The sequence below is a fragment of the Phasianus colchicus genome, chromosome 1, assembly GCF_987193195.1.
Source record: "Phasianus colchicus chromosome 1, bPhaCol1.hap1.1, whole genome shotgun sequence".
In the NCBI taxonomy this organism is placed as follows: Eukaryota; Metazoa; Chordata; class Aves; order Galliformes; family Phasianidae; genus Phasianus; species Phasianus colchicus.
Window position 1 is genome coordinate 155,489,784 of NC_143436.1, and position 25,315 is coordinate 155,515,098.

Consider the following 25,315-nt stretch of genomic DNA (forward strand, 5'->3'; position numbering starts at 1 on the left):
TGCAGTGCTGTGTCCAGGTCCGGAGCCCCCAGTACATAGAAGATGTGGAGTTGTTGGAGAGGGTCCAAAGGAGGGCCATGATGATGATCAGAGGTTTGGAGAACCTCCCTACAAAGACAGGCTGATGGAGCTGGACTTCTTCAGCCCTGAGAAGAGAAGGCTGTGAGACCTCATTGCAGCACTCCGGTATTTAAAAGATTATAAAAAGGAGGGAAATCAACTTTTTACTCAGGTAGATAGTGATAGGACCAGTAGGAATGATTTTAAGCTCAAGGAGTGAAGGTTTAGATTGGGCGTCAGGGAAGAGTTCTTCACAGAGAGTGGTGAGGTGCTGGGAAAGGCTGCCCTGAGAGGCTTTGGTACCCCATCTCTGGAGGAGTTCAAGACCAGGTTGGATGGGATCCTAGACAACCTGATCTAGTACTAGATCTGGAGGTTGGTGGCCCTGCCTGTGGCAGGGGGTTTGAACTTGATGATCCTTGAGGTCCCTTCCAACTCAAGCCATTCTATGATTCTGTGATTCATCATGAATTCACTTATTTTATGGAAAACTTGCCATTGCCATCTACTCATTTCACATTTTCGAAGTATACGTATCAAGAATTTTCTTATTACCAAAACTGTATATTAAACATCATCATAAACTTTCTGATCTATATCTGCATCTCCATCACAAATTCAGATGGAAGGATAGATATCGTGTTCTTTGGTAATCATGGAGTACTTCGAAACTAAGAATCTGCTTGTCCTTTATTCTCATTTTTCAACAAGGTAGTGACTTCTTGTCCTTGTTTCAGCTGAAAAAGTACTGATGGCTCACTGATGTTAGTTATTGCTGAGTGATTAGTTCACTGGGCCAGGCTGGGCCAGTTGGCAGGGAAGGGCTGCTGCCATGATGGCACAGGGCAGGGGATGGGGTGGAGCCAGGACAGGTGGGTGAGTTAGTCCAAGGGTTGTTTCATACCATGTGACACCATGTCAAAAGCTGTAAAGATGTGGGCTGTTGGCCTGAGCTGTCTACTGCTCAAGGATTGGCTGGATGTCAGTAAACAGGGAATGAGATATTGTGTTGCTGGCAAAGCATCTGGTGGCAGGCAGTTCCTTCTTCCTCTTCTGTCATAGTAAATAGTTTTTATCTCAACCCAGTTCTCTTTTGTTTCCATTTCTTTCCCTTATCCTACCTGGTAGGGAGGGGGTGAGCAAACGGTTGTGTGGCTCAGAGTGCTGTAGTTAAACCACACTTCCCACTCTGTATCTACAGACTCTGGAGATTTCATCTTTGGGAACCTTATGTAGCAAAGATTAATAATAGTTTGCAGAAGTCTGTATGTTGAGTGAAGTTGAAGTGAGTTTCTCGAGTCAGTTAAGGTTTTGTAGCAAATTCTCCTGTTTCCCTGTATTTGAGAGCAGTGATACTTAAATAAATAAATAAATAAATAAATAAATAAATAAATAAATAAATTTAGAAATATATATATATGTATATTTACACAATTCTAAAGACATATGAAAACAAAAACCAATACTGTCAAAAGGATAGGCTAGAAAGAGCTGAACTTCTATGGATGGAACACGTTATGTATAAATGATTTTTTAAATGCTGATACAAAACTGTTGAAGAAAATTTCACTGTAATTTACTTTTTAACAGTTTAGGGATAAGGATATAGTAGCTTGAACACTTATTGGAGAGAAACCACCTAACAAAATCCATGCCAGTGGTACAAAAATTCAGAATGGAGTTTTTATTTAATTTGTAATTAGAATGCAAGTTTATTAACACAGTTTTGTAAATGTCATGCACTTGAGATTCTACATACTAGTTTTCACTCAAGCTCTGTAGCTCCCAATCAGGAATTCAGTGGACTTGGTTATTATTCTTCTACCCTTCTTAGACGGATGATTTTTCTTAATTCTTGAAAAATACTGGGAGGTTATGCATTTTTTTGTTTTGTAATAGTAATATTAGCTAAGAGAACTTCCAAGTAAGTTTCATAGTGGAGAAGATTCTCCTTTGGAACTCAAAAATGCCAACTCAGTTTATCTTTAACCTTTAAAATAAATTTGTTTCTTTGATAAGGAGATGTAAAATATGTTATTTTCTCTTCATCTTGCACAACAGTATTTAATACTACCATGTTATAGGAAACATGCAGTGTGTCTAGCTAGTTTCATTGAAGGAAGACATGCTGTCCCATCACATGCTTATTGGCTGTGTGCATTCCTGGCAATGACTGTTCAAATGCATTTGCACAGGAGTTTATATTTGTTATCATTGTCATCAATGATAGCGAGAGAAGAGAGAAGATGCCACAGGTAAATTCCAAGAACATTTCACTTTGCACTGTTCCTGTTTGAAAAGCTGGTGTGAAACAAGGAAGCAGTAAGTAGGTTGCTTACTGAACACATTTTTCTGGTGGCAATATTAGCCCTTAGAATTAGCCCTTAGATTTATAGGCATATAGCATTTAACACAAAAATAGGCATAAAAAGTTACTACTACTCTATGAGAGCTAGTTCCTTAAAAGTATTACTAAATACCTTTGTGTGCAGTTTCTTTACAGGTGCAAAATATGTGGGATTTCTGTGCACAGTCATGACTATTTTTTTCTTTTTAAGAATAGTAGGATTTGTTAAAACTTTTTTTTTTAATATGCTGAAATCTCTTTGGATGAATCATTGGCAATATATATATAAACCAGGTTATATTTTAAGTAAAATATTTGCAATTTTTAAGTAGTGTAGTGCTCAGTGTTCACATTTCCACTAATAATTCTTTAGGAAACAGTTTGGGAATTATAAATTAACTGCACCTTGAATGCTTTTAACAGCAGTTGTTCCCCTGTATCAAAAATTTTAATGAAGCAGTAGCTGGTCAGAATTTACCACAGAATCAATAGTAGAATCTCTTGGGTGTAGTTATTATACATGTTCATCCATTTTTCTCCTCTTACTAGAGAAACTTTTTTAATTTAAAAGGATTTTGTAAAAGAACAGTAGTTACGGGTGTTTAGTAGTTCATTTGGCTAATGTGTGCGTGTATACTGCAGTCATATGATATTTTTCAATATGAAAATGCACTTTCTTTAGAGTTTTTATTGCCAGCTTTTTTTGCAGATATAGATGTTTTAATGGTGATGAATGTGCTCTCTGTCATGTTTTTTTTCTGCAAGTACTATGAAACCAATTTCCTTTGTGACCCTGCATGTAATTGTTAGCAGACTTTTATATTGTTTTCTGAAGGAGAGTGGCTTTCAAGATGCTCGTGAACAAAACAATTATTTGTCACTTCTGTACTTTTATCTGATGCAAGGACTGTTTTACTATAGGAACAAATAGCACGCTTCATTCTTTATGAAAGAAACCACAGAATGTCTAGAAATGCATCAGGTATAGTAGTAGTGGGTATGTCAGTGTTGTTAGGCATACTCGTCACATAGTATCAGAGAGTTAATTATGTAAAACAAGGACTATATGGCCAGGTTAGAGTTAAGTAAAATTGTTAACAAATACTGAATAAATGAGACCAGGGTATACTTACCGTGGTCAATTACAGTGCTTTCTGTGTAATTGATAATATTATTTTCTTGAAGAACAAAAGTGATGGTTATTAAACAAAAATTCTGAAGTTATTTCAGTGTCCTGTTTTGCTCATTGTTCTTGTCTGCTCTTTGGAAGCTTCTGCTTTAGAGGATGTGTTATTTTCCTTTTATGTGTGTAACTTTGATGCAGCAGATTGTTTAGGAGTAGAGTTTCTGTAATCTTTCACATCTACTTTGATTCTTTGTCTTGAGCTGTTTCTTTCAATATTCTGTGAGTTCCTTCTCATACCTTACAAATGGCGGGGGTGGTTGCTTACTATTCTCATTCTTTCTTCTAACACAACGTTTTTAGAAGATACAGGATATAATTATAAGTTTTGTTTATAGACGGAAGTGGAGAAAGAGGTGAGAAGGATGCAAGCAAAATTACAACCTATCCACCAGGGGCTGTTCGCTTTGACTGTGAGCTGCGAGCTGTACAAGTCAGTTGTGGATTTCACCATTCAGGTAAAAATAAATAAATTTATTGGATTGTGTGTTTTTTGTTTGCTTGTTTGTTTGTTTTTAATGTTCTGATACATGTTTTCACTACCTTCTGTTTAATGTTCAATAGGGATACACATGGAAAGGTTGAAAAAGGTTGCAGTATTATTTTCTAGCCTAATATGCTGTCCTTTGCAAGGGATTAAAAATATCATATATAGAATTATATTTAAGCTTTTAAGGAATTTAGGAATTTTTGAGCCATTTTATAACATCTACATGGCACATCTGCATACCTCTCTAGTGATACTAGCTGTGGTGGATTGTGGAAGATTGTGTTTAGTAGGGATTGTTAACTGTGCTGCTCAGAAAGACTAACTGGCATTCATGCATGTTAGCTTGGATATCTCTGAAAAATACTGATGTTTTTGTTTGTTTTCAGTGATTTTGATGGAGAATGGTGATGTTTACACATTTGGATATGGACAGCATGGGCAACTTGGACATGGTGATGTAAATTCCAGGTAAGCTGATGATTACAAGACAAGATTGCATTCTGTTGTGCTGCTGTTTAAAGAGTGGCTAAATTTTTCCATTACTCTCTAGCTAGGAAGAGGGAAAATTCATATATTGTCCAAATTAGGTTTATCAACTCTCATTTTGTATTTATTCCCCATAATCTTTCTGGGTAGATAGACTGTTAGCAGCAACCATACTGTTGTTCTGTGTAGGTAATTTGTTTAATACATGAAAGTTTGTATGCGTAGCTTTGATAATTGGGTTTAAAATGCACATCTCTGTGCATACAAGAGAGAATTGTATTGAAATATCTTTAAGGTTTTGATTATGTCTGGAAAATATTACATATGCAATAATTCAAATAGTGTAAAGTTGTAAACTTAGATTAATATGCTTCTCTTACATTACTAGCAGTAATTCACTTATTATTCTTTTTGTTTGTAATTAATAATAATAATAAAACTTCTTTTTGTTTATAATTAATCTTCAAAAGTAAGTCTGTATGTATGAGTTTCAGTTGCATTTTGTATATGCTTATAGCATGAAAGTGACTTGTGGGTTTTTGTGGTCAGTGGAAATAAAAGAAGTCAACAGAGTTGACTGTCTGACTAACCAGATGCTGCTTATCTACTTCAGATATGCTCAGTAACTGTAAAATATCTTGACTTGATCTCCATTGACTACAGTGAGAGCACAGACAACTACATATAGGTGGCTATAATGGGAAGCTGAATTTTCACCCTTAATATCTCATCTGCTCACACAAGTTGGCAATCAGAGTACTACTATAAAAAGGAATTCAATAGTGTTGTTCTTTGCGCGCATACATTCTGTATATGGGATTTTGAATAGCAGGAATTATTGAGGATTTGCTTCTGTTCAGTAATGCCCAGTATCCATATGAAAAAGGCATATAGAGTACAGCATCTATGATCTGTCTTCAGTTCTCTTGTTTCTCTTGTAGTAGTGAGATGAAATTGCTTGTACATCTGTCCTCCTAATCTCTTTTGAGACTTCCAAATCATTTCTCTTGTCAAGTTTCTGGAGAAATCATCTTCATCTTAAAATTTTAATTGTATTTGCTAAACAAAGGTAGAGAGGGAAGGAAGGATGAAGGTTTATTGGAAACATTACTTTGCATTGGTTGCTGTGCCTGTTGGTATTCTTTAAACTGTTACCCTTACTCAGTCTGCATTGGATTGGTGAATGCAGTCTATGTTTGTGAGTATGGTAGAGCCGTATCACAAATAAATACTCCTTTTAGTTCCTGAAAATTCATGTATACTTGAGGCTACAGCTACTTTAGTAAGCACTTCAAGTCAATACTAGAATAAGGTTGGATTTTCTTTTAAAGACAAAGAGATACAATAGTAAGCGGCATTTCTACTGGTAACTATGTCCCATTTCCAACTGATGAAATCACTTCGCTTTTTTGAGGATATCAGGTCTATCTGCCCTATTTGTCAGAATTCCAGGCAGTAAATACCACATTTGTTGCTTATTTAGACAGAAACTAGATGGAAACTGGATTTTTTTTCTAGATGAAATCCTGGAAGAGAACGTGAAACATCCTATGTCAAAGGATAGTACCTGACCTGTTCTAGAAGTTGAGAAGGTACAAGCAGCTTGGCACTGACCTTTGTATCGTTCTACAGGATATCGCAGACTGTGTCTGAAAAAAGCCTTGAAGAAACTAGGCATATGTCCTGTGCATGAGAACTGGCTATAAGTACTATATTGCTGTCTAGCACCATCATTCAGATGATGATTTCCTCATTGATGTACTTCTTTTTCCAGCTTTTAAGTAGAGATCACTCCTCTGTCCTCACAGTAAGGGACTCAGAAAAGGAAACAGGGAAACCTTATGCAGAGTTCCACCTCAGTTGGGACGCACTGGTGCTCAGATGGCCAGCTCCAGCCAGGTCAGTGTTATGTCAGTCATGCAGTGTGTCACATTGCCTGTATTGACCTCAGGAAGACCATCGTCTTCTGAATCAAAGAACTGATCATCTACTGTGTTTCCAGGAGAGGGAAAAAAAGGGAGAAAAAAAATGAGGACATACAATATAGATAGTTTAGCTAACATATGGGGCCCCGAAAACAAGAACTGGCAGGACTTGCAGCAGTTGTCATTTTCATCTGAGTCAGCCATCTTCATTACCAGATAATGTAATGATGTAAGTTTCTGGGCAGCAACTGATGACGTATCCTTTCCGAAACTTCTGAGTTGCAGCATAAAGATTAAGTATTGAGTCTTGTAAATGTTTAATAGTTTTGAATTCTGCACACGTGTCCAGACATATCTTTCTCCTTATTAAGATGATTCTGAACTCCTGCTTTAGGAGGTTTGTAGTGGTAAACACTACAAATTCTTCCTGCCACTTCAGTAAGAATGAGGCATATTACATACCCTAGAAAGATTTCAGACAATTTTGTATGTTCACAAGCCAACAAAATAGCAGATGAGCAGGATGATATGATTCTCTATAAACTTATTACTACAACGGAATTACTGAACTATTACTAGAAATAGTATGGAGGAGTAAGCAGCATGCACAAGGTAGTGTTAGTTTTTTTCTCCAACTAAAACTTGAGTCACTCACAGGTGGATCACTTATGGATGCAAATGATCTGGGAGTTCCTGGGTTCCTGGGAGATCGTTTTTTCCATATCAGCATACTAGGGTTATTAAACTAATCTGACTAGACTTTGTGTTGTAAAGATCTGAGCAGTAGGTGTTGATGAGATATTTACTCCATGAGGAATGTAATAGCCTCTTCTTACTCCCTCTTCAAAGTAGTTACAAAATGGGTGAATAGAAACTCAATGGAAGCAAGAAACACTTTGCGATATCTACTCTTGGTAAAAAAAAGTACATCTTGTATTTGGGTAAGCAAAGGGGTTGTTTCTTGCTGCTGTTTCTTTCAAGAAGCACTGACTTAAAGTTTACTATTCAAACTTTGCCTGAGTTTCTTATTCCAGCTGTTGATTTCAGCACTACTTTAACAAGCACATGACATGGAAGTAAAATTCCAGTAACGAGACCACTGAAGTAGGACAGTACTCATATATCTTTGTTTCCAAAGGGTCAATAATAACAAGGCAGAATTAATTGAGCATACCTTCCATGGACAGCCATCTATGTTCTATTTGTAGACAAAGTGTAAAGATTATGCCCTATTAATATTTTCAGAACATGTTGCATAAGGCTCTATTTCTAGTTGCCTTGTCTGATTAATTTGCTTCAGTGGTGTTGTGCAGGTCTTATTTACATATTTCCTCTGAACATTCAGTTATGTCTAAAATCTAAAAATCTCCACCTTCTTACCCCTGCACTGTCCAACTCTGCCTGTAATTGAGTTTTTCTGTTTTCCTTTGACACACTGCACAGTAACAGCCCTCGGAGAACCTGTATTTGCAGCACCACGGTCAGCAACCTCAAGTGAAATTCTATTGCACTTCACAGCCAGTTCTGGCTGGGCAAGTACCATGGACAGCGATCATTCAAACAGCTACTGTAGGATGTATTTTCAGAGACCAAATCTGCTGCCAGAAATGCTTACCCTTCAGGACAGAGGAGGGTTTCTGTGTGGGTAGCTGGAATTGTATTTGGATGTTCTGTGAGATCTTGAGTTACCTGATGTATGGGTATCTGCTGTTTTTTCACTCAGCAATCTGAAGTTACTCCAAGAGATCTCTCTCAGGTTGCAGCGTATATAGTTGAGTTTGCCTATGTCAAGTGCCTGCATCTTATCCAGGACCACATCTTTCATCACTATCTGAGAAGAATAATTCTCAAATGTAGAAAGTCTACTTGGCAAGACTTTTGCGAAAGGGTCTCCCACACTCCTAATTGTCTACATGCAGTTGTTCTCTTTTGAGTTTCCATGGGATAGGAAAATACTCAATTGTATCACAGATTTTAAACTCTGTGTAAGTGACTTAAGCCTAGTTATTGTATTTTACCAGTTACTTCCTCCTTCTATGAAGAGAAAAATATTAATGTTCTGCAGTTTTACTGTATTTTTGATGTAGTTAAGTGCCTTAGAATTTTCCTGTTCATTTCTGTTGTAGATACACCATTTCAAAATATGAGTTGTCTTAATAAAAGGGCTATATAAGAATAACATGCTAAGTATGCCTATGTTAATAGCTTCTTCACTTTTGCTCTGCTGCAACTAAGCAAATTATTGGATTTAGTTATTGGAATAGATATGATATTGTGAAATTAGAACGCCAAAAACCTTTCTGGTCATCTGTACAATAGGATTCACAGAAACATGCACTTGAAGTGAGAAGCAACTCTTATTCTTTGAAATTTTTCATGTCTCCCATACAGTTTACTCATAACCCTCTCAGAGTCGTAAAGTCATCATGGGGTTTATACTGCAAGAAAGCTGAAGAAAACTTGTAGCTTCTGGCTCTTGAATCTCTTATGTTCACATTTATGGTTCCATACCTACAGCTTTTACAATGATGAGGGGTGAAAAAAATGCATTCACATTTTTGAAAGTTTAAAAAAATCTTCTGTGGGAATTTCCTTCTAACAGGAATGCTTTTGTATTTGTTTTTAATTAGATTATTTTTTATGGTTTGGTGCCTTTTTAAGCTTTCTTAAAGATTTTAAAATGTTTTGTCATTATTGCTGTTAAACTTAGCTCCCTGTGTTTGTGTGTTGTCTTATTGGCGTCCTAACCCTCATGCTTTTAGGCCAACAAAGTCTTCTGAGTTTACAAATTTGTGTTGTACATCCTCTAATAAATTCTATGCTGCTTTTCATTTTCTTCATCTCCATCCACTGCAAGCGATATTTTCCACAAAGGAATTAATGATTTCTGTTACAAGTACATTCTCTCTCTTTGAGGTCATTATCCATTCTTCACATGCTTTCTGCATTTCCATGTGTCTACATCTTCCTTTCTCTTAGAATTCACAGTGTCTCTCCTTCTTCCTACTTTCTTTACTTTGGTTTTGCCTGCATCTTAGCCAGAAGAAGAACACACAGATAACCCATCTTCTTGCACAGCAGCTGCTAAACAATTGCTAGGTAAATGTAGGCTGATGATTTTTTATTCCAGAATAGGAACCTGTTCTTATTTTAGCTAAACTAGCTTTGGAAAGTAGGTGCTTAGAAGTACGTTCCTACAGTACTGCTGCTCTCTGTGGCCAAGATACCCAAACGCGGAGTTGTTCCAGAGTCACTTGGTTGTTAAATTCACATTCATTCTAAGTCTAAAGTATTTTTGATATCTACTATAGGTATACATTCATTATGGGACTCAGATTTTGATACAATTCTTCCGGGCTCCTTTGCATCCATTTTATTGTGGCTTAGATAAAAATTGTAGTTGTATCTCATAATTCATCCTTTTGTCTTTTCTTCTATTTCTATTCTGAGTAATCACTGCTACTTTTCTTTCTTGCTTCTTGCTTGTACTACTGATTTTTTTTCCTTCATTTTATTGAAATGGGAAATTGATTTTCTTAAACCTGTCCATCTTTGAGAGGCATAAATAGTAGACTTGTCCAGATCTTTCTTCTCCAAAACAGTTTGGAGAGAATTGTTCTTTCTCAAGTCAATGAATTTGATGAAGAGCAATTTTTTAATGACTTACTCTCCATTAAAAAGTTGCCGGAGGTGGGTAGACTTTCTCTTTGTTTTATAATTCTCTACCTCAGGAGGGCCATATCAGTACTGCTTCTGGTAATTGTACTAGAGTACCAGCCACATGTGGCTTTGATTGTTTCATAAATCAAACAATTTTGTTAAGTGCTTAACCAATATCATATCCTCACTACAGAATTTTTTTAATGCTACAATTCATTGCTGTATATTTTGTATGTCTATAAATATACATATACATGTTTATATGTATATGCACATACATATTACTGTAACCACAGGAGCATTAATGTAATCCTGCAGTAATATAGATTAACTATTTTTATTCCTGTTTGATTGAAAAGGGTACCTGATCTGATTCCTTGTATCAAGAGGTCATAAACTTAAATATCTGGTACACTTTTAATGATCCTGTTCATTTAATAAGTAATTTATTGCTTGATTTTGGTACCATATGATATGTGAACATAGTGAATATATATTAGTTAGTGAAATCCTAGTAATATTAATATACTAAATGTTGAGTAATTATGTATTGAAACAAAATCAATTTCTTTTGATATAGGGGATGTCCTACTTTGGTGCAAGCATTACCAGGTCCTAGTACACAAGTTACTGCTGGAAGCAACCATACAGCTATTCTCTTAATGGATGGCCAGGTTTTCACATTTGGAAGTTTCTCAGTAAGGAAATAATAAAGTTTACTTATGGAAATAAGCTTATGATCAGTGTATTGTTCAAAGACGTTTCAAAACTGTTTGCTTATACTTGCAAGCACAGAACAACTCGTGGATGCTGCATATTTTTTAATTTATGTTTCATATTTGAAAATGGGGCCTCTAATGTTGATTTGAAGAGCATGGTGCCAGTTATTACTGATATTTTTATATTCTATAGAATGTTGGTATTTAAAATTGAATTGCTTCAAAAGATGGACAAGTTTTCTCAAACTCTTTATTGTTACAAGGTCCCTTGCAAATGAAAATCTTTTGCATATTTTATTACCAGTATTAGTTAGAAAAATATCAGGGTCATCTTTTCTTCCACAGAAATGACAGTGAGTTTCATTTACGGAAAAAGTTGTGGCTCAGTATCACTCTAGTTGGCATAACTCTAGTACTTTTCTTTCATATGCACCTAGCATGTACTCCTCATATCCATTGGAACCATTGTGTGTACTCACTGAATAAGCACTTCAAATTTGCTGAATTCCCCTTCATTTTTACTTCAGATCTTTGTCTCCTTGTCCTTGCAAGTGTTCCCTCACTACAGTTTCTCCAGAATAATTGCTGTTGATGCTTTCCTCCTAATGTCCTTTTGATAACAGCTGAAGTATAGATGTTGAATTTTTATGTTTTTTAGAACTGTCTACTGCCAAACACAACAGAAATGTCATGTATTGAAATCTGTTGTTTTACAGAAAATGAAAAAAAAAATTGAAGACTTAAATTTTAGAGTTGAAAATACCATTTTTAATTAAAACTGTTCCTTAAAATGGCACTTAAATTAATTAATATTTCTCAGTTTTCAGCCTCTACGTTATAGTGTTTGTCTTTGTCAAATATGACTTTGGCACTTAAAAAAATTAAGCTTTGGCTACCCTTGAAAAATCAAATTCACTTTGAGAAGTAGAATTTAAAGACCTGTCTGCTGATAAAAAAATAAACAAATAGTTACCCAGAAACAGAACAAAAAGCTTTGATGCCATATTTAGACTACTTGTTCTATGTCTGCTCTTTCTGCTGCAGTGCTTGAAGTTCACTGAAAACCTTATAAAGTCAGAGAAACTCAAGCCCATTACTTGTAAATGTCTTCACTAATTTTGCTTATGTATAGTTTGATGTATTCTCTTATAGCACACAGTGCCCGTTTCAAATGAAAAATTGATAAAAAATTTCTAAATAGGCAAAAATTGAGAGAAATGGAAGCAAAATATAATTTTTTTTCAATACTGAGATTTTCAAGAAATGGTTTTGAAAATAATAATGTATGTTTCAATGTTTTATTTATTTATTTGGTTTTAGTTATGACTGAAGGGTAAGCATCAGTAGAAATAAGATATGTACAGATGAAAAAGTTGGACCTTACAAGTACAGCTGCTTAGAATGATCGACAATAGTATAGTACATTCATTTTATTATAGAAATACTTTACTGAAAATGGACTTACTATTTAAGACTATTCATTTGACATGTAAATAAGCAGAAAAAAGAGCATGAGTAATATGTGTCAAATATATATTGATTAGAGAGTGTTGAGGTGCTGGAACAGGTTGCTCAGAAGAGCTGTGGATGCCCTATCCCTCACTCAAGGCCAGAATGGATGGGCCCCTGGGCAGCCTGATCTAGTTTGTGGCATCCTTGCCTACAGGAGGATTGGAGCTGGATGATCTTTATCATTCCTTCCAACCCAAGCCATTCTATGACTACAAAGTGCATTAATTACATTTAGCATAACAAACAGTTATTTTTTATTCTTTATTTGATAAATTTCTGATGTTTCTTAGGTAAATAGTACATTCTCTTCAAAAATAACACGTAATTTTTTAAAAGTGGACAAAACTTCTGGTCTTAACTGATTATGTTGTCATTAAATAACTGAAAAACCTAACTGAAAAGGGAGGAAAGCATTTGTCAAAAACTTCTATTTAAATGTATAGAGATTTTCTTAGAATAGACATTATTTTCTGAAGGTGCTTTTTCAGTAAGCTCTCTCTTCCAGATGGCTTACAGTTTTTGTGCTGAAGCTGTCTAACTTGTTCATCTTTGAGACTCACTATTAAGTACTAATTTTTTGCATTCTCTCTATAGAAAGGTCAGCTTGGTAGACCAATTCTGGATATGCCTTACTGGAATGCGAAACCAGCACCTATGCCTAATATTGGTTCTAAATATGGACGCAAAGCAACATGGATTGGAGCAAGTGGAGACCAGACTTTCCTCCGGATTGATGAAGCTCTCATTAATTCTCATGTGCTTGCTACATCAGAGATATTTGCAAGCAGGCATATAATAGGCAAGAACTCTCCTAGAATATTTTATTAAGCTTACAGAATTTTTGGAGAAAGATCATATTCAGTCATGCAAACAATAGAGGAGTAACAAGCTGAAAAAAGTGAATTAAGGGGATTAAAATATTTTTACCTTCTACGTATAATGCAAATGGTGATGCTAGCTCCTTTAGGTAACTAATTCTATTAGAAAAAAGAGTGCAAAAGTCTGTGGATTTTTTTGTACTTCATGGATTTCCTTGCAATCTTACTGTGGTTTCGGTTTTTGCTGTTAGCAGTATTTCTTCTTCACTACTATGTGTGTTAATACTTTGTGCACAGAAAATGGCATGCAATTAGTAGAATCTTTTTTTCTTTTTTTTCCTTTTGCTCCCTGATCCAGGTTTGGTACCAGCTTCAATATCAGAACCTCCTCCTTTTAAGTGTCTTCTGATAAACAAAGTAGATGGCAGTTGCAAAACATTCAATGATTCTGAGCAGGAAGACCTTCAAGGTTCTGGTGTGTGTCTGGATCCTGTCTATGATGTTATTTGGAGGCAAGTGTGGATTACAGCTCTAAATGTCATAATATAAAAGTGTTTTAAAAAGTATTTTGGAAGGTTGGAAATTTGATGATATTCATTTACCTAGTAAACAAAAAGCAATTTTTACTCTTTCATGCATCTTATTTAACATTTTTGGATGCTATGTTCAACTAAGGCCAAAAGAAATTATTATTCTAATTTTTCGATTTCTGTTCTTTTTGCATCATTTTCATTCAAGTATCATGGGAACCCAAATCTACTCATTTTCTGTTCTTTATTCTTCCCTGGCTTTCCTCCATCTATCTGACACTTCACTGACTAATTTCTTGACATCACAGCTTCCAAAATATTTCATCTTAGCACTCACCTCAAGTGTTAGTGATTAAGATTTGAATAGGAAAAAGGGTAGAGTAATGGTATTCTTTTAACCTCTGACATTTTGAGAAATCAGAAAAAAAGATAGTTAGATAGCTTAGGCATTCAAGTTACAGTTGTCTTTGGGAGGGGTTGCATTCAGTGGACTCTTTCAGTGGGTGTAGATCATAAACAGTTGTTCCAAAACATAATCATAATCTCAAATACTTCTATAAAAACTTGTTTTAAAACTATGTTAGCCAAGATTTGGGAGATAAAGTTAAACTGTTGCCTGTGTACAAGTGGTGGATGATGTTTAGACTCACTAGAAAACTTGGGCAAGACAGAATAGTCTTTTAAAGTTGGAGGAAAGCAGGGAACAAGCTAGTCTGCACTATCTGGAGAAGATATTGTCATGTAGATTTATGTCTTTAAAAGATCTTTAAATTGTGTCTGTAGGCTACCTGTGTTCTACTTTGGATGTCTTTATCCAAGATCAAGACATAAGAATTTAGTTGCCACTTAACACTGAAGCATGCATATTTGCTAGGCATAATTCTTCAATACCTCTGAAGTTCCCCAAATGACTATAGTCCTGTATTGTGCACGTCCCCAGGAGTGTCTGAGATTCATGATCTAGGCACCCATTCTCACTTAAATTATGCTCAGATTTGAAATAAGGAAGAGTAGCACCCACTTTCCATAACGATTCTTGGTCATGGAATGAAAGATCTGAAAGATCGGTTTGTGAATGCTGGAGTTATTCCTGGCCACGGGAAAGCCAGCAAGTTTCAGGAGAGAAAAAGGCAGGTGATACCACTCAACTTTATGTAAAATGATATTGGATGCTCAGCAGGATGAAGCTCAAATTCACATTTCACATTATAAGAAAGTAACTTAAAGATGAAATTATGGGTAAATGTGGATTGAGGTGTTCTATTGTCTTGCAGAAATTTGGGGACTTCAGAACTAAATCTAAGACTTAGGGACTTAACTGAAATTAAGAATAGACTCTTGAAGTCTCTAGTTGCAGTCTTATTTCTGTGTTAGATTCCATGCTTGTTTAATAGAGAATACTAAAGCAATCTAAAGAGGGGACATTAATAAGTATACTCATTAGTCATAAAATATTTTATATATTTACTACTACTACTAGCCATTTTTTTCATGCCGATTTAAATAAAGGGGACACTTTCTCTGTACAGAGACAGCATTCTTGACTGCATAAATTTTAAGGATTTTCTTCACTGTTCTGTATTTTTTTAAGTTAATATTGTGATTGAAGTGAGTAAATCATTTCATGGCTTTATATGCATCTGTATATATCTGTAAAGTTACATATTGCTTAATTGTTTAAATCCTGAATAATCATAGAATCACAGAATCCTTAGAGTTGGAAGGGACCTCTGAAGGCCATCTAGTCTAACTCCCTTGCCCAGGGCCTGATCCAGCCTTGCCTTAAGTCTCCAGGGACAGGGCATCAACCACATCACTAGGTAACCTGTTCCAGTGCCTCACCATCCTCACTTTAAAATTTTTTTTTCCTTACATGTAACCTTGATCTACCCTCTTTGAGCTTGAAACCATTTACCCTTGTTCAGTCACCACAGACACTGCTAAAGTGTCTGTCCCCTTCTTTCCTGTAGTTTCCCTTTACATACTGAAAGGCCGCTATCAGGTCACTGTGCTGTCAGGCCAGCTCTTCTCCAGGCTGAACAGCCCTACCTCTTTCAGCCTGTCCTCATAGGAGAGGTGTTCCATTCCATGGATCTTTTTGTAGCCCTCCTTTGGACATGCTCCAACAGGTCTGTGTCTCTCATGTACTCAGGACTGCACATCTGGACACAGTACTCCTGGTGAGGCCTCACCAGCACAGAGTAGGAGCAGGATCACCTCCCTCAACCTGCTGGCCATGCTTCTTTTGATACAGCCCTGGATACAGATGACTTTCTGGGCTGGGAGAGCACAGAGCGGGTTCATGCCTTGCTTCCCATCCACCAGTAGCCTCAAGTCTTTTTTGTCAGGGCTGCACTCAATCCTTTCATCCCTCAGTTTGTATTGGTAGTGGGGGTTGCCTCGACCCAGATGCAAGAATACCTGGTATCCTCTGACATCTTTAAGACTTTTTCCTTCTCGGTTGCTTATACCGTCTTAGTTCCTTTTGCATTTTAGGTGCAATGTAACAAGTGAAAATGAGTTTTCCTCTCATACATCAGCCATGTCTTCTGCTTTTTCCTTTTACATACTGATATCAAAGATGTCATTTTCTGCACATTATTTTATAGTATGAAAAGTCTTTGTATTCTCTTGTTTATGCTGCCATTTTCAATAATCCTGTAAAAACTTGGAGTGTGATGTTATACATTTAAAAAGTCCAAAATATGTTGGATTTCTCAAGATCTTTTTAAACTTACTTAAAGAGAGTACCTTTGTAGTTGTTACCTTTATCATTCTTGGGCACATCTGCCACTGTGTCTAAAGTTCTTTGCTAATAATTCATGCTGCTTAATAGACTATACCATTTTGATATTTATGAGGATTGAAAAATGTCTATATTCTGATATCTGTAAACCCAATATGATTGTTTGTCTTAAAGTAAAGTAAGAATTTTAGGTCTCTCCATTTGCTGGTGTGTTAAGCTAATAAAGTTTATAAGTATTTGATGTAATGATGTTCACTTTTAGGAGTTTGTGCAAGCAGATCTACATTTCATGCTAAATAGGTTATAAAATTTAATTATCAATTAGTTTTTAAGTAGATTTTACTTTTTTGTCTTACTCCAGGTTTCGACCAAATGCTAGGGAACTGTGGAGTTACAATGCTGTAGTTGCGGATTCCAGACTTCCCTCAGCTCCAGACATGCAATCCCGGTGTAGTATTTTGAGTCCAGAACTTGCTCTGCCAACATGTTCCAAAGCTCTAACCACCAGATCTCATGCAGCTTTGCACATTCTAGGTACACATTTATAATTGATAAGTCAAAAGCTTAGATGAAAGAAACACATTACTTAATGTGTAAATGAATTGTAATCTAGCAGCTTTTTTACTTCGGTAGGGTCTTTTTTTTTTTTTTTTTTTAATCTTTCACTATTGCTTTTAACACTTATGATCAGCCTAACATTTACTAATTTTAATGAAAATAATTATTTTTTGCCATCTTAATGGTGTTAGATGATTTTATAGTTTTGATGGAAATCGCTACTAGAAGTAAGGAGAACAAAATTAGAGAGCTTCCTGTGTAAATACGTAGATGTTGCAGTATAAAGTCAATATGGTTAGGTTAATTTGCAGTCTAAAAAAGATAGGAAAAAATATGCAGTTTTTTGCACCCTTAAATATGCAGTTATTAAATAAATTGAATATTTGTTATTAGAATTTACTTTTTGCAGCTTTGTAAAGCAAGATATTAAGAGTAACATAATTTCTTTTTATAGTCTAAAAAAGCCTACCAAAATGAAAAATAATCCTGTAGTGGTCATGTATAAGTCGGCCACCTGCAACATATGTGGTGCTTCAAAGCATAGCTTTGGAAATGATTTTACATTACTTGCTCAGTGATTGTAGTCAATTGTGTTAGAACAGCATTATTTATGTTTGAGTCAGAATAAGGTCTCTTAAGTAGCCATGTGTAAAATAAGCTTTTTATGAGGGCTCTCAAATCTGCCCATTATTAAGTTGCTACATCAACTCTTCCTGGGTAATATGGGAAGTAAAAGTAAAACAAGTAATTAAAAAATGAGAGTGCTGTTGGCAATTTACTTGCAACTACATTCATGGTTCTTGATTATTCTAAAAAAAGAATATGAAAAAATTGAATGAACTCAATCTTATACAATATTTTTAGATTTGCTAGCACTGGCCCCTAACCTAATCGAAGTGAAAACGATATGCAGTAGTAGCCTCTGTGTGGTTTAAGGATGAAGTAGTTAGGTTGTTTTAATCTTTTTAACTAGTATTAATTTCTATTTCACTGATTGCAATCAACAGTAATAAGTTTTGAGCATTTCTTGGTTTTGCTTTCTTGTAGGTTGTCTTGATACTTTGGCTGCTATGCAGGACTTGAAAATGGGTATAGCAAATACAGAAGAAGAGACTCAAGCAGTAATGAAGGTTTACTCTAAAGAAGACTATAGTATTGTTAACAGATTTGAAAGTATGTACACAATAACATTTTATAACATAAAGCTTGTGAAATAAAAGACTAGGACAGGTTAACTATATGTTTAATTTTTTTTTCTTGTGTTTTTTTTTTTGTTGTTGTTGTTGTTTTTTTTCTTCAGGTCATGGAGGTGGCTGGGGTTATTCAGCCCACTCAGTAGAAGCTATCCGTTTCTGTGCCGATACAGATATTTTGTTAGGTGGTCTTGGTCTTTTTGGAGGGAGGGGTGAATACACTGCTAAAATAAAGGTAAGGTTTGGTTTTTTTTTTTAAACAATTGTTTTGTCTCATAACTTTAGAAATCCCACCTGAAAACATCATCCATTTTATTTCTTGATGAATTAGTGCTTTACTATATATTAAAAGCATTAGTTATACAATTGGAACCAGGCTTCTTAGTGAGAAGTAATGAAATCTAAGCAGGTCAGGTGGAGACCTGCTACCTGAGGTAGAGAACTCTGAATTACTATTTTTAATTGTCAAGTTCTGGCTTGTTCTTACCTTCACTAAATGCTATGCTATCTTATTGGTACCAGGAGCTGATACGGCTGTAGGTAGAATGGTTCTGTGATCTATGTGCACAAAGCTCAGAAAATTTGCAGAAAATTTTGTGTTGTCTGACTAGAAACTCATCCTGTGTCAGGATGCATGGGATACTGCCTCTCAAAAACAAAATACTGCTTTTTTAGTAGCTGGATTTCCTTTGGTACCAGCTGAACTTTTGCTTCTCTCCATTTCTTTGCCATTTCCTTCTCAGACTGATGTCAGCTGGGATTTTTCAGTTGAGAGGAAATTGAAGTGGCATGCTTAATTTGTGTTTATTTGTGCTGTACTAAGAAGGTTAGGGCTGGAGCATATATACTGATTTAAATAACTAAATAAATCTGAATAAATAAATTCATGTAAAGATAGTGTGATTCGTAGAGGGATCTTATTTCTGATAAATGTTGCTGCATTTAATAGGAATTTCAAAAATGCCTTGAAAAATGTTTTAAAGAAAAGAGCTAATAGCTGTATGAGATTTATGTAAAGTCTGTATATAAGAAGCATGTTACTGTTATCATTTATTTGTCATTTAGTGGATTACTGAGTTTTCTGTTTACAGATGATAGGGCTGCAGTTTGTTCTAGGGAAATTAATTGTTGGTGTGTGGTTAGCTGTAATGTGCATAAGACAACTGGAGGTCTGAAGTAAATAATTGTAATTTGTGTTTATTCTAATACAATCACTGAGAATTGCAAATGACTAAGGAAAGCAAAGAAAGTTGGTGAAAAAAGTCACTATACTAATGTTTAAATACTAGAGGTAGTAACCCTGTCAGACCAGTCTTGTATTATTTGTTCAATTTTTTTCTTGTTGTCTAGGATTACCTTGTGGCCAAGATCCAGTCCTACTACAGTTAATAGCATATTAAAAATAGGGGCTTAAATGAGAAGTCAGGCATGTATTGTGATAACTTCTCAAACTATTCAAGTTGTAGAAGTGATTCTTGACTGAGTAAGAAGCCCATGTTCTAAACGGTTTTGGTTTTTTTTTTTTTTGTCATACCCATGGGCTGTTTATGGCACTATTAACTTAATGATAGTCAATTTACCGCCTTCCAGATAAGTTGAATGTATCTCCAGTACGTGTCACTCTAAAAAACCTGCATCTTTTTTGCCTTTTTTAGATGCTCTGTATTCAGCCTGTCTGCAAGATTTAGGGATTTTCTACACCTAATATCAGAATATATATAGCATAAGGCTGGGAAAACAGTGTAAATTCCTGTTTTTTAATAGTTCACTTCATTACAAAATCATGAGTTCCAGTTGCGAATTTACCTATCAGTGATAGAAAGTAGCAATTGCTTTTGGGAAGGGAAAAAGTTAGTAGTAGACAGTTTACAGAATAACAGACAAGAAGTAAGTGGCATATTATTAGCTTTCTATCAGCTGAGACATATATTTATATATATATATATATTTTTGTTACTCCACCAGTTGTTTGAATTGGGTCCAGATGGAGGAGATCATGAGACTGATGGCGACCTTCTTGCTGAAACAGATGTCTTAGCATATGATTGTGCTGCTAGGTAAGGTGTTCCTTTACTTTTACCTATTTGATTATTCATTTTTCTTCATACACTTTTAAAAATCATTTAAATGGTGGCTGAGATGATCAATTTTATTAGCACTTGTAGCTCGGAAACTAGAACTTTAACCAACACACTTTTTTTGCTTAATTGTAAGTAGCAAAATGCCAAATACCTCACTGAAATAAAAAGTTGCAACAGCTTTTTTACATATTCATATTAGAAGGATGCAAATGGGTATTTGTATTTAACAACTTATTAAACTTTCTGCAGTATAAAATGATTATAACCAAGCAAGAGGGGTTGGGGTGCTTCAGCTTATTTGGAAAGAAGCAGTTATTGCTTTAAAGTTTTTATGCTTATGGAATGGGTTGACTTTTGTTTAGCCTGCATTTACATTCCCAGATATGAAAGAATTTACCACTGAAATAATCTGTAACTAATTCTATCAATTCTTATGAATTAAGGTCTCCTGAATAGACGTTTTAATGCTTTCTTAAATAATCACAAGCAATATCTGAGAATCTATGCCTAAATTCTTGTCATTTAACAAAAAATTTACATGTAATTTTCTGAAAATGAATTTGAAATTTATAATGAATACGTTACTTACAGTATTTTGTAATAAATTTAATTAGTTTATTGTACATTTTAAGTTAACCTTACCTTTCAAACTGAATTGTACGTTTAATAACTGATTGTGTAAAAATGCAAGACTATGCTAGAGTTAAGAATTTGCAAGTCCTTCTGAATTTAAAAGAAACAAAAAATAAAATTTACTATGTTTTTCAACAGAATATTATTAAATGTCAAATATAAGTAGATACTTAAGATTAAAAACTTCTTGATTTTCAATTTTCTCTTATAAACAGAGTATAATTTGTTAAAGATTAATCTATAAACTAATTCAGATACATCTTTTCTTTAAATTTACTTCCCTTAGAGAGAAATATGCAATGATGTTTGATGAACCAGTACTCCTACAAGCTGGCTGGTGGTATGTAGCCTGGGCAAGAGTGTCAGGACCTAGCAGTGACTGTGGATCTCATGGACAGGCCTCTATTACTACAGATGATGGGTATTTTTTTTTTTTTTCTGTATTTCTTAGTGCAGAAGAGAAGTTAATTAGATCAATCTATGCCCGTGACAGGGGGCAGTAGGCCCCTGGCCCCGTCCCCCTTCCCGGCCCCCTCCCCGGCCCCACAAAATGGGAAGGAAGGAAGGAAAAAAACAGCAGCAGTGATCTATGGAGGAAAACTTATTTTACTGACTGTGATATCGGAATGTAAGATAATACAATATAATTCAATCTAATTGAAATTGAGACTAATAAATCAAATAAGATAGGAGAGAGAAAGTTCCTGAGACCGAGTCAAACCTGAAAAGCTTGGAACGGCTGGGAAAGCACCCTCCAGCCCACTGCCAGGCAGTAAGAGACCGTCCTACCCAGAAAGGTCAGATCCCATGACTTCCGTAGTGTACAGAGAGAGGTGCCTTGAATTGGAACATTAACATTTTAACTCCAAGTGCAGTACATGATGTTATGATGCAGAATACTGAAAACCAAAAAACGTTAAACCATGACATCATATTACTTGAATGATTGTTTTCTCTGCTTGTTTTTTCCTCTTCCAGTGTTGTCTTTCAATTTAAAAGTTCCAAGAAATCAAATAATGGTACAGATGTTAATGCAGGGCAAATCCCGCAGTTACTGTACAGGTAATGTTTTGACCTCTATTTAGAACAATTTATCAACATGTTTTTTGAACAGTTGCCTTGTAAAGCATGTTTCATTACATTATTGTGTAAAGTTAAGAGGATAAGTACCTCAAAATTTAGGGGAAACAGTTTCAAAAAAAAGTCCATTAATATAGCAACATCTGTTTATAGTTCTTCTTTAATTTCTGTTTTTTAATATATATTTTTAATTTTTATATATTGTGTTCTGAGATTTTAATTAGGAAACAAATGACTTTAATGAAATCTTGTAGTTCTTTAGAGCCTCATTTCATCTAACATTCCTTCTTTTTTTTCTAGTTGGAAAGTATTTCATTTAGTAGGATTCATTTTAGAGTGGAATACTGTTAAACAGTTTTTCACATTGCATTACTTTCATGAAACAGAAAAACAAAAATCAGTTACGCTTTACTCTTAGTTACCGTAAATTTATTCTTCTGGTGATGAATATTATATAACTTACATTTTAAAAGCAAGAACTCTTTCACTGTATTAATTTATTTTTCAGATTTCCTCAAATATGATGTGATAGAAATCTAAATGTATATATCCTTATACATTTAAGGTCATAAGACCATAAACATATACAGTTCTCTTGCTGTGTCTTTTTTCCCCATATCCTTTTCAAGGCTCCTTATCAGAGCAGTTGACTTTTCCAAATGAATGCTCTATATCAGTCGATGCCTCTTTTTCCAAAGGAATGTTTCATTTTGACTAGTACACATAAAGCCCTTGCACAAACTATTAGTCAGTTGGTTAATTTCTATGAGAGACAGCTATAACCAAAGACAGGCAGGTTTTGAGCCTTCTGAGGGAAGGACATGGCTGAAGAGTTACATGTGGCATGAGAGGACTGGTGTTGCATTAACATGTGCTGCCTTAATTGTTTTAGTGATTCCAAACAAGATCCTGTACACTTCGGAATTAAAAATAAATTCAATTCAGGGACTCTATAATATCCAGAGAGAAAAAACTTTCTTATTAAAAATGAGAGTTTTTCTAGATGTTTGTACTTCTTTGCTCCCCTCTTTGTTCTTCGTTTTTGAAGAGTCTAAGAGCAGCTGGTGTTAAAACGGACCTCAAAGATATCTCTAGTTCCAACACTCATGTTGTGGGCAGGATTGCCAATCACTAAATCATGCACTAGATCAGACTAGCCCAGGGCCCCATCCAATGTGGCCTTGAATATCTTCGGGAAAGGTGCATCCACAACATCCACAACAACTGGCAGCCTGTGCCAGTGCCTCACCACACTCTCAGTGAAAAATTTCCCGGACACCTAATTTAAACCTTCCCTCTTTTAGTTTAGAACCATATTGCATTGTGCTATCACTATCTATTCACATAAAAAGTTGATTTCCCACCTGAAAAAAAATATATATTTCACCCTCCCTATAGTACGTAAAGTTTTGTCTCTCTAGATTGCAGTTTGAGCTAAGTTGGAGGGATAAAATATGCATCTACCTTCAGGAGATGTGAACTGATTTTCTCTCCACAAATATTCATAGACAAAGTTTTGAGTTTGATTCTTAGTGCCCGTTATGCATAGATGTCTCAACATAAAAATGAAGATGCAGCCTACACATACTAAAACCTAGCATTCTGTGAGAAATGGCATTTCTGGTTCTAAAAATGTTGTCTGAGGAAGTACAATATATAAGTTCATACATTTCACGTGGTCTTCAAGTTGATTCTTAGTTGTCACAGTGTTCCTAGTTGAACAGATAGTTTATTTTTGTTCTAAAAGGGTGAAGGTCTAGAGGAGATTACACTGAAATTGAACATTTCTAGATAATTCTTTTAAACTTCTCTTCCACTATTATTCTACTTTGGCAATACAAGGAACAAAGCTTGGTGCAGAATTCAGGTCAGTTTGCAAATTGTTCTTCCAGGTTACCAACAAGTGATGGCAGTGCATCCAAAGGAAAACAGCAAACTAGTGAACCTGTTCATATTTTAAAGAGATCTTTTGCCAGAACTGTTTCAGTGGTGAGTATTATCAAAAATCCTGTTTCCTGCGTTCATTCATATTTAACAAAACTGAAAGGTGTACATGCAGAAGTAATTTATAATTTTTTTTCTGTCTGCTTATCACAACAGATATGCGTACAGTGATATAAAGAACTTCAGTGTTTTATTTTTGTTCATTTATTGATTTGCTTTTACTTTTTCTGAAGATTTCAGACTTAAAGTTAAGCCTAAACTAAGATAGGTATTGACTGATCTGCAGCGATTCAATGCAGATTAAGCAAGTAAAATTTACTGTAAAATCTGTGTTACAGATGAATACAGTTTATAGTTCTTAAATAATTGAGAGGCATCATCTGCACAGTATTGTAACATATAAATTGACTTATTATGCCATGAAGATGATCAGAGGGCTGGAGCACCTCCCCTATGAGGACAGTCTGAGAGAGTTGGGGCTCTTCATCCTGGAGGAGAGAAGGCTCTGTGGAGACCTTACAGTGGCCTCCCAGTACCTACAGGAAAGCTAGGGGGAGGGACTCTTTATAAGGGCAGGTAGGAACAGGACAAGGGGAAATGGCTTTAAACTGGAAGAGGGTAGATTTAGACTAGATATTAGGAAGAAATTCTTCACTGTGAGGGTGATGAGACACTGGAACAGGTTGCCCAATGAGGTTTTGAATGCCCCATCCCCAGGGAAGCATTCAAGACTGGGCTAGATGGGACTTTGAGCAACCTGGTCTAGAGGGAGGTGTCCCTACCTCTAGCAGGACGTTGGAACTGGATGATCTCAAAGTCCCTTCCAACCCAAACCATTCTGTGATTACAGTGAAGTATTCTCTGCTTTCTTTGGCTGCTTGTTCTGAAGTAGATTTTATGTCTTGTATGGTAGATGTTTGTAGCCACAAACCTGGATATAGGTAATTTTTGCTTTTCATCTTATTATCATAGAATCATAGAATCACAAGGTTGGAAACGACCTGTAAGATCATCTAGTCCAACCATCTTCTCATTACCACTGCTACCACAAACTAACCCATATCTCATAGCTCCTCCTCAAGGTGCCTCTTGAACACTGCCAGCAACGGCAACTCCACCACCTCTCATGGCAGGCCATTCCAGTGCCTGACCATTCTCTGAGAGAAAAAGTTTTTCCTCATGTCTAACCTAAACCTCCTCTGATACAACTTGTGGCCATTTGCCTGGGTCTTGTTTGTTGCCTGGGAGAAGAGGCCAAACCCCACCTCACCATAACCTCCCTTCAGGAAGTTGTAGACAGCGATAAGGTCTTCCCTGAGCCCCCCCTTATCCAGACTAAACAATCCCAGC

At 35.6% G+C, this 25,315-nt stretch overlaps 1 protein-coding gene across 14 annotated transcripts in view; it reads left to right on the forward strand.

Annotated features, from left to right (window-relative positions):
* MYCBP2 (MYC binding protein 2) overlaps positions 1-25,315 on the forward strand; it is a 202,017-nt gene that overhangs the window by 75,383 nt on the left and 101,319 nt on the right. For all 14 annotated transcript variants that reach the window (XM_090130532.1, XM_090130523.1, XM_090130483.1 and 11 more), the window contains 12 exons: positions 3,929-4,048; positions 4,467-4,548; positions 10,732-10,849; positions 12,977-13,181; positions 13,559-13,712; positions 16,838-17,010; positions 18,082-18,207; positions 18,335-18,462; positions 20,193-20,284; positions 21,228-21,362; positions 21,920-22,003; positions 23,914-24,010. In XM_090130532.1, the coding sequence (XP_089986658.1) occupies positions 3,929-4,048; positions 4,467-4,548; positions 10,732-10,849; positions 12,977-13,181; positions 13,559-13,712; positions 16,838-17,010; positions 18,082-18,207; positions 18,335-18,462; positions 20,193-20,284; positions 21,228-21,362; positions 21,920-22,003; positions 23,914-24,010 (1,514 nt within the window). The remainder of the gene's footprint in view (positions 1-3,928; positions 4,049-4,466; positions 4,549-10,731; positions 10,850-12,976; positions 13,182-13,558; positions 13,713-16,837; positions 17,011-18,081; positions 18,208-18,334; positions 18,463-20,192; positions 20,285-21,227; positions 21,363-21,919; positions 22,004-23,913; positions 24,011-25,315) is intronic.